The 9,240-nt window shown below is 48.0% G+C and overlaps 1 protein-coding gene across 1 annotated transcript; it reads right to left on the bottom strand.

Annotated features, from left to right (window-relative positions):
* Nucleotides 1-4,973: 4,973 nt before the first annotated feature.
* On the bottom strand, nucleotides 4,974-7,911 carry LYRM9 (LYR motif containing 9). The gene is made up of 3 exons (XM_007452401.1): nucleotides 7,786-7,911; nucleotides 6,033-6,125; nucleotides 4,974-4,991 (listed from the first exon to the last, which is right to left on the bottom strand). The coding sequence occupies exons 1-3, from the start codon at nucleotides 7,909-7,911 to the stop codon at nucleotides 4,974-4,976; spliced, it is 237 nt and encodes a 78-aa protein (XP_007452463.1).
* Nucleotides 7,912-9,240: the final 1,329 nt, after the last annotated feature.

Below are 9,240 nucleotides of genomic sequence, written 5' to 3' on the forward strand. Positions count from 1 at the left end.
CTCTCTGAAGAAAAGTGAGAACTGCCCCAAAGGATTACAAAGTGAGCACAGTGGGTAAAGAAGGCATGAGGATTGGCCCTCATTCCCAGTAGAAAAATTCAGCCTTGAACACCACTGGAGAGAGAAGACAATTGTTCCCTTCAAAAGAAACTAATCAAGAAGGAGAGAATTTTCTAGAAATTAATGATAGTATGGGTATTACCTTCCAGATGCTTTGGGATTTATTCAGTTTTCTCCTGGCATTTTATTTTATTTTTAGGAGTTTTACTGATGTAACTCACATACCACACAATTCACCCATTTAAAGTATACAGTTCAGTGGTTTTTAACATATTCACAGAGATGTACAACCTTCACCATAATCTAATTTTAAAATATTTTCTTCACTCCATAAGGAAGCCCCACTCTTCCCAACACCTACCCCTCCCAGCCCCTAGGCTAATCTACATTATGTCTCCATAGATTTGCCTATTATGGATATTTCACATAAATGGAATCATACAATATATCTTTGTATTTTGCGACTGGCTTCTTTCACTTAACATAGTGTCTTTGAGGTTCATCCATGCTGCAGGGTGTATCAGTACTTCATTCCTTTTTATTACTGAGTTACGTACTATTGTATAACTATACTACATCTATTTATCGATTCATCGGTTGATGGATATTTGGGTTATTTGGGTTTTTTTTTTTTTTTGCTATTATGAATAAAGCCATGAACATTTGTGTACAAGTGTTTTGTGTGGATGTATGTCATTTCCCTTGGGTATATACATAGGAGCAGAATTGCTGAGTCATATGGTAACTTCATGTTTAACATTTTGGGAAACTTCCAAAATGTTTTCCAAAGCAGCTGCCCCACTTTACACTCCCACTAGCAGTGTATGAGGGTTCCAAGCTCCTCAAGCAGCAGTTTCTGACACAGCCAATTATGCATAGGGGCCTAGACCAGAGAGAACATGAAATCAACACTGCAGCTAAGATGAAAAAAAGAATGAGAATGTTCATTTACCTACATGCCTAGAGGCTAGAGGTTGAGGCTAGACTGACAGGTTGGAGCCTTGGGCAATTCTCCTTATCACTCCAATTCAAGAATTTTAAAGATTTACGGTAATAGTAAGGTAAAAATGTCAGAAAAAACATGTTTTCAAAGTCATTCACCATTTCTCAGCCAGACTTGTCAGCAGCAAATGTTATGTGTGTGTGTGTAAATGTGGGCTAATGTCTATAATAGAAAACTTTCAGGAAAAAAAAATATTTTTTTTAGTTTGATTAAAAAACTAGATTCCTATGGATAATCATGGGTGCCCAAAATGAAATCTCTCCGTACATCTCCAGAAACCATACAGATCGATAAGCAGAGCAATTAAACCACCCATAACACAACCTTAATGAAACTATAGATGGAATTTTTGATACATAAGAGGTGCTCAATGTTCACTGAATTAATGAATTAATGAATAAATGGCAAAACAGCAGAGGAAATGAAGAAATGAAGTGTGATTAACATGCTAGATCCACATTCTACTAATTCTGACACGCTGGCCTTATGAGCCAAAATCAATAGGAAAATGTAATTGGGATCCAGGTTAAGGCCTTAAATTTAGGTACCCTACCAACACCTGGCATGGTGCCTTGCACAAGTAGGAGCTTCACATACATTTGCTGAATGAGTTGACGTCATGATCCTTGCCACTGGAACTCACTATCTTGTGGAACAGAGAGACCTTTAATTCCATAAATACCATCCCGTCTGAGAAGTACAGGGGTCTATATGGGTAGCAGTGGGTCCCAAAGGAGTGGCATGCCCTTGAGTGGGCACTTGGATAGCTTCATTCAGGATCAGGTTTCTCCAAACCATCAGAATATCTCTATCTCTACCTCCTGTTAATCAGCTGCTGTCAATACCATGGAGACACAGCATCTCTGAAGAGAATGAATCCCTCTCCATTGACATCTGGGGAGGCACCCTTCCCTTTCAGCTTTGAGTAATGAATGCACAAGAGGAGCTTCATTAGAACTCTGAAACTGACTAGGGCTCATAACCTTGAGGTTGGCTGAGCCCAAGAGCCCCTATGCCTGTTAATTTCAGCCACTGGCCCAAAGCAGGCCTCTCTAATCACTGGTCTCACCTACTCCTATTCCCAAACTGATGTGGGTTTTCCTACCCCCACTGCTGACCTCCCTCTTGCCGTGTCCATGATGTTCTCTGGCACGCTTGTACCTTGCAAATAAATTCCTCGCTCTCCCAGCACCCCAACCCATTCATGCCATACATATTTGCCCATGCTTCTCCTCCCATGTGGAATGCTCTACTTGCCTCACTTATTCACCTGAGAAAACATTCTTTTCTCTATGAAGACTGAGGTTAAGCATTCTTCTCCTATGAAGGTGTGCTTTGCTTCCCCTAGCATCGTGTCTTCTAAGATTTTTTTCATGTTAACTGCCGAATGCAAACCAATCAGATGACACTGGTTCTTTAAAAAATGAATACAATCTTAGGCCTAATTAACAAAGGCATGGTATCAAGAAGGGAGGTAAAAATCTACTTTGTATTCTGCTTTATTCAGTGTACATACAGAGACAGTGATTTTCAAGTATGGTCCATGGACTCCTGGGAATCCCCGAAATCCTTTCAGGGGATTCTCAAAGTCAAAACTACTTTCATAATAATATTAAGACTTTATTTGAGCATCAGTGATAAGAACACACACACACACACACACACACACACACACACACACACACACACACACACACACACCCCAGTGCTTGGCCAAGAAATAATCACCACCTCCTAGCCTCCCCCATTATTAAAAAGCAATAAACACTCTAACAAAAGAGAGACATCAGGTTGCCTGGTATTATCATTCTCCCATTCAACAAATGCTTACAGCTCACCACCCGGGCAGCAGGCACACAGCCTGCCCAGAAGATTTTGCACTTACCAGCACATGGTCCCTGCCCTCCAGGGGTTCACTCGCAGGTGGGAGACAATTACATAAAGAGATGATTGTAGAACTGTCTCTTCCGTCCACAGGGTCTCAACCACACTGAACAGCGTGGGAGTTCCTGAGCAAGTGGTGCTATTTGGAGCCTTTGCTTAAACTGCCCCTCTGCCTGGCATGCCCCTCCACTCCCGCCCCACCCCCAAGTTAGCAACGGCCGCCCACCCATGGCCCCTGCTCTGGCAGCGGGTTTCCCACTGCAGCAGATCCCAACTGGAAGAGGGGAGATACCACCACCTTAATTCAAGTTCTGAAATTTTATTTTTACCTAGGATTGGACATTTCAATTAATGAATTAGGACTCTGAAGAATGATCCCTCCCAGGCAGCTTTCTGTTTGCCTATCTCTAATCCTCAACATCTAGTATGACAGCACACAGTAGGGAACAACATACACCAGAGCTTTCACAAATTGATGTATTTACTTCATTATCTGCTGATCAACCAGAGTGCACGTGGGCGTATCTCAGTCACTTTAAGTCACATGACTGCAAGGACACAAATGTACGCTAGCTCATCCTCGGGTTGAGAGTCCTTGGGGGACACTCGCATCCCGGTGTGGCTTCTCCCTGCATCTTCTGGCTGCTCTGCCCACTCCGGCCAGTTACCCCGACATTCCCTGCTGCTCTCCCTCCCTCCTCCCTCCCTCCCTCTCACCCTTCCTTCCCTCCTTCCTTTCTTCCTTCCTTCCTTCCTTCCTTATTTCCTTTCTTCTTTCTTCACTTAAATATTTAACTGTTACTATAAACCAGACTGATAGTAGCTGGAGAGAGTGAAAGGGAAAGCAGTATGGACCTGGCTTAGCAGTTCTGTGACCTTGAAAAGGGGCTCAACCTCTCTGAGCTCCCTTCTCCCTGGCTCCCCAGGCCGGGTTCTGGGTGAAGCACTTGGTGTACATTAGGGCTCATGACTCCTCACCGTGGCCCTGAGTGGTAGGTATGGTCATTACTCCGCTGGACAGGCGGGGAAACAGAAGGTGAAGGAGAGGAGGTTAAGTGACCCAAGAGTAACTTGTGTGGAGTTGGGATGTGACCCAGGTCTGCATTCTCCACCGATTTCAGGCTCACGATAACCTCATGACTGCTGGCTTGCTCCTCCCCGCTTTCCTGCTAAGATGGAGTAAAGTAGGCAAGGGCCGCTCAAAACAGATCACAGGTTCACACAGCCTGAACGCGCCGGCATCTACTGCAGCTGCTCTGGCGTTCTTTGTTTCGCCACTCTGGGACACAATAAACCCCAAGGTGGCAAGGACCAGGGTTTCTGCCTCTCTGGGTTGGTGTCAGGAAGAGCAGCTGCTGGGCGGACCACTGGGCACAGTGCAACTGCGGGGGATCAGAGGCCTGGGGTGACAGGCAGGGACGGGACCAGCCCACAAGGAACTAAGACCTGATGTGGAGAGAGCCAGAGAGATGTGTGAGCACCGCGGGAGCAGCAGAGGACGGCTTCCTCAGAGGGATGTTTACTGGCCCCACCGCATACCATATCTTACGTCAGGCTCTTTGATTTCATCTTATCTAATCCTAATGAAGGAGGAAACTGGACTTGAAGCCAACACCCTTGAAAAGCCGCTGAGCCGCTGAGATTCAAATCCAGATTTGTCTGGTTGTTAAACCCATGCCCTGCCCTCTGTACCCGCAGCTATATGAGGGCACGCCAGCTCTGGGTCTCAAAGAATGATGTCCAGAGTAAATGAATCACTTTCAGTGCAAAGTGAGAAAACACATTCTCCCCAAATCTCACATCATAACCAGCTGGAAAAGCAAACATAAAGCAGACACTGGAGACACAAACATGGCAAGAAGATCCATCTGAGCAAATATCAGCTTCTCCTACCCCTGATTTCCTGCTCCCAGCCAACGAGGCTAGTGGATATTCCAAAACTGCTGCTGCTGATTAGCGCCAGGCGAAGTGAGGGCTCTCAATATCAGTGTCTCCAAGGCAGCTGCACTCACTATGTCCTGGAGTCTCAGTTTTGTTTCTTATACTGTAAGACAGAGAGATCATTACAAGCGGGTGAGGGAAGCCAGCGCGGGGAGGGAGGACCCGGGAAGTCCTGAGAACTGTGGTCACTAGGCCTCAGCCGTCTCCTGCAAGGGCTTCTTAGAGGCAGTGGAACCCGGTCAGCAGGCATCAGACAGTCAAGTCTCTAGTTGGTTCCAACAGAAAAGGAAGCTGATGGGGTTGGGGAGAGAGGATAAGAAAGACACTGGGAACATTGGACTTGAAAATTGTGGTGTATCCAGTCTTCCCATCAAGCTGAGTCTCGTTCAGAAGAAAAAAAAACCTCCGGTTATAGAAGACAACATTCAGAAACCAACTAGTCCCATCCCTGAGTTTAAAAAACAAATCCTGGACCCCACCTCTGGAGGTCTGATTCAGAAGGACAGAGTGGTGGGGTGTGCTACAGCTCTCAAGCCTGTGCTAATACGAAGTGTAAGGACCAGCAAGCCTGTCTGTATTCCTGACTCCCTTCCTGCCTCTACCAAAACAGATACTCGAGTGTTTCCTCAGTAACCCTGCCTCACCCAGCTTTCCTCTCTGAGCCATCACAAGGCCGCTGCCAGCTTTGGCACTATTGCTACCAGCAAGACTGTTCTCTTCCTTCCTTCCTCCTGTGGCCCCATCTCAGCTTATTCAGCACTGTGAGGCAGAAGTTCGCCTTTAGGGATTAAGGATGCACACCCCCTTGCCGAAAACGCAACCAGAAGGGCATCTGCCATCACCTTTGGGCTTCTGGAGGAGGGGAGCGGCTGGTGAGGGGAGGGGGGCCTCCACAGCGCTGATCGGTCTGAACTGTGGGGCAGGGGCGACCCCTGGGGGTCACGCCCCCCTTGCCGAAAACGCAACCAGAAGGGCATCTGCCATCACCTTTGGGCTTCTGGAGGAGGGGAGCGGCTGGTGAGGGGAGGGGGGCCTCCACAGCGCTGATCGGTCTGAACTGTGGGGCAGGGGCGACCCCTGGTGGTCACGGAGATTACAGCCCTCAACCCCAACTCGCAGGTGGAAGTCGGAGCCGAGCACTTACCTTGTTCAGGATCCAGTCAGCATCTTCAATGGCTCTTTTAATAATCTGCTGGATCCTCTCAGGGCTGTCTTTATCCGAATGAACTCGGAAACTCTGGAGGTTTAAGCATAGGTAAAGATGACTAGGCAAAAATCACAGGACTGGCAGCTTCAGAGCAGCAGTTGTGGGCCAGGCACACTGTGGGCACTGTACACTCAGCATCACTCTTACCCCTCCACAGACAGTTATGATGATCACACCCTGAGATGAGGAAACAGACTCAGAAACTCTACCTTGCCGTTAACCAATGGCACCAGCATTTGAATCTTGGACTATCTGACTACACAGCCTGTACTCCTACCAGCAGGGCAGCCGTGAAAAGGAAGACTGGCCCCAAGCTACCCCCAAGTCAAGCTGGGCCCAAAGGTTATCGGGTAGCAGAGGCCTAAGGGAAACTTCCATCTCTCTGCTTCGTTTGCTCTTCCCAGGAAGCTGCTTTCACCAGGCTGAGCTCTCTGCATGGCTTCGCCACAGAGAAGAGCAGAGTTTCTCCAGACCCGTGCTGGAAAGCCATGCAGGGAAGGGAGGGGCAGTGGAGAGGGTGGCTTTGGAAAATCCAGCCAGGCCCAAAGCAGAGCAATGCAGGGCTGCTGTTTGCTTTGACCAGATGTTCGCCTTTGAAAAGCAACATGAGATTCAGGTTCACTGGTGTGGCTCTCATGGCCCTTCAAAAGAACTGGTTACTTCCTCTGATATGTCACTCTCAACCCCACACGTCCTCCTACTTATCTTTAGGAGCACCTCAAATGCTCACCTCCAGGAAGTCCTCCCAGACTCCCTCAGAAAGCTAACTACTCCTTCTCCATGTTTCCACAACCCTCTGTTGCTACCTCTATTTTTTTACTTTCCATACTATATTTATATAAATTTCAGCTTTTAACTTTTTATTTGGAAATAATTTTTAATCTACAGAAAAGCTGCAAGAATATCACGAAAGAATTCCCTACCAGAATCACCAACTGTTACTATTTTGCCACATTTGCTTTATCATTCTCTATATGGGTTTGTATAAAAATTTTTGGAAGCATTTAAAGTTTCAGGTATCATGCCCTTAACCCCTGAATACTTTGGGTATGTAAGCAAGGGCATTCTCTTACATAACCACAGTAATCAACTTCAGAAAATTGAACACTGATATAATACTGTTATCTAATCTACAGTCCATATTCCAGCTTCATGAATTTCCCCAATAATGTCCTTTACAATCATTGCTTTTTCTGGTCCAGGATCCAATCTGGGATCACACTTAGTTGTCACATCTCTTTAGTCCCCTTCAAACCAGAGCAGTCGTCTGCCTTTGTGTTTCAGGACGTTGACACGTTTGATGAGCACAGGCTGGTTATGTGGTAGACGGTTGCTCAGTTTGGGTTTACCTGATGTTTTCTCATGATTAAATTCAGGTTGTGCATTATTGGCAGGTATGCCTGTCAAAATGATGTTATGTCTCACACTCTATTTTAATTATCTGTTTAGCTGCCTTATTCAAGCCCTGGCACAGAGCTGCTGTGCTGGGTGCATCCTGTTTCCGGAACAGAAACCAGACAGAGGAGCTGGGCTGGCCAGCACTGCTTTCCAGTGGCTCTTACGGAACTGCCACCCCCAACCCCACCACCGGAAAAACCATCCCTGCCCACTGCCCCTGGCCCCCAACCCTGTGATAGGCGCCCTATTACAGGAAGCCCCCCACCCCAAGCCCAGTGGACCCTACTCCCACCTGCCTGACAGTATGCTTATAATGCTCCTGGATGCCCTTGGTTGGCAGCTGCCGGCAACAGCGCAGCAGGTATCGGTAGAGCTGCAGCGGCCTCTGGACCAGCTCTGCCCCCGGTAGCGGGGCCATCTGCAAGGCCTCCGTCCCTGGAAAACACAGAGCATCACTTCTAGGCATCAAGCCAATACTCAGCCCTGGCCCCCAGCTTCCAGCGCTCTGGGAAGCAGACGTATTTGATACAGTGCAGAGCCAGGTCCCCAGGGAACCCAGACCCCGAGCTCAGGCTGGGCATTCGGTCCTGCAGAAGTCTCAGCTCAGAGCAGGCCTGCAAGGACCAAAGATGAGAGGCACAGCCTCATCCTGTCGTCTTCCTTCTGGAGACCAGCTTCAGGTGGTGGATGAGGAGGTGTCATGCCAGGAGGAATAAGGGAGATGAGCAGGAAGATCCTGCGTCAGTCACTGAGAAACCAGCTGACTTCAGGCAACAGAGGGAAGAATGCCCAGAGGTCTGAGCCTCGCTACTCAAAGTGTGGTCCTGGACCAGTAGCATCGACATCACCCATGAGCTAATTAGAAACGCAATGTCACCCCAGACCTACTGGACAGAACCTGCAATTTAACAAGATGCTCCAGAGGATCCTGCCTGGACCTCTACTACAGCATCTTGCCTGGTGGCCCTGCCTAAAGCCTGTCACTCCCCAGTCACCCCCACAGTGACACCAGAATGAGTTTTGGAACCAGTTTCTCGGCTCACCCCAGAGTCAGACACAAGGAACTTCTCCCAGACCCTTTCAGCCGGCAAGCAGGTCGCCTCTTGTGCCTTTGCACACACAGCCCCCTCAGCGTGGACCTCCCTTCCCCGTCTCCTCCATGTGAGGAACTTGTGTTCATCCTTCCAGGGCCAGGTCAGTGTCACTTCCTCTGGGAAGCCCTTCGTGGCTGTCCCTCCCTGGAGGGGTGCAGTGCCACGTTCCTGGAACTGTAACAGCGCTTCCCACACTGCTGGGGATTCATCAGCTGCCAGACCTACTGAGCCTGGCCTGGGCCCCAATGCTTCGTGCCCTGTTTGTTGAACTGGACTGAATGGAATCTGTTATCTCCTCTGCACAGATTTCCCCTCTCTGAGAGAGAGAAGCTCACTGTGTTCCAAGTGGAGAAGCTAACAGACCAAGATTAAGTGAGGGGCCTTAGTTTTAAAGTAACATAAAAAGAAGACAATCCCCACCCACTCAGAAAAAAAGAGAACAGAATACTAAATCTAAATACTAATCTATCTCAAATTAGGAAAGGATACTTGCTAAGGAGCTGGTTTCAGAGGCTCCTTCATTCCATTTCCAGCATATGATCTTCCTGGCAACAATAAATGTCTGTCTCCACAGTTTAAATTTGCCCGTTGCTCCTGGTACTATGGTCTTTCACTCTGACACTGGGGTGGGCAGGTGGCTGCCTGCCCCCCCC

This window comes from Lipotes vexillifer, unplaced genomic scaffold (genome assembly GCF_000442215.2).
Source record: "Lipotes vexillifer unplaced genomic scaffold, Lipotes_vexillifer_v1.1 scaffold216, whole genome shotgun sequence".
NCBI classification, from domain to species: Eukaryota; Metazoa; Chordata; class Mammalia; order Artiodactyla; family Lipotidae; genus Lipotes; species Lipotes vexillifer.

Coding starts and splice junctions, on each gene's coding strand:
- LYRM9 (XM_007452401.1), bottom strand. CDS start 7,911: ATGGCCCCGCTACCGGGGGCAGAGCTGGTCCAGAGGCCGCTGCAGCTC. Junction 6,126..7,785: donor ATAAGCATACTGTCAGGCAG/GTGGGAGTAGGG, acceptor TTAAACCTCCAG/AGTTTCCGAGTTCATTCGGA.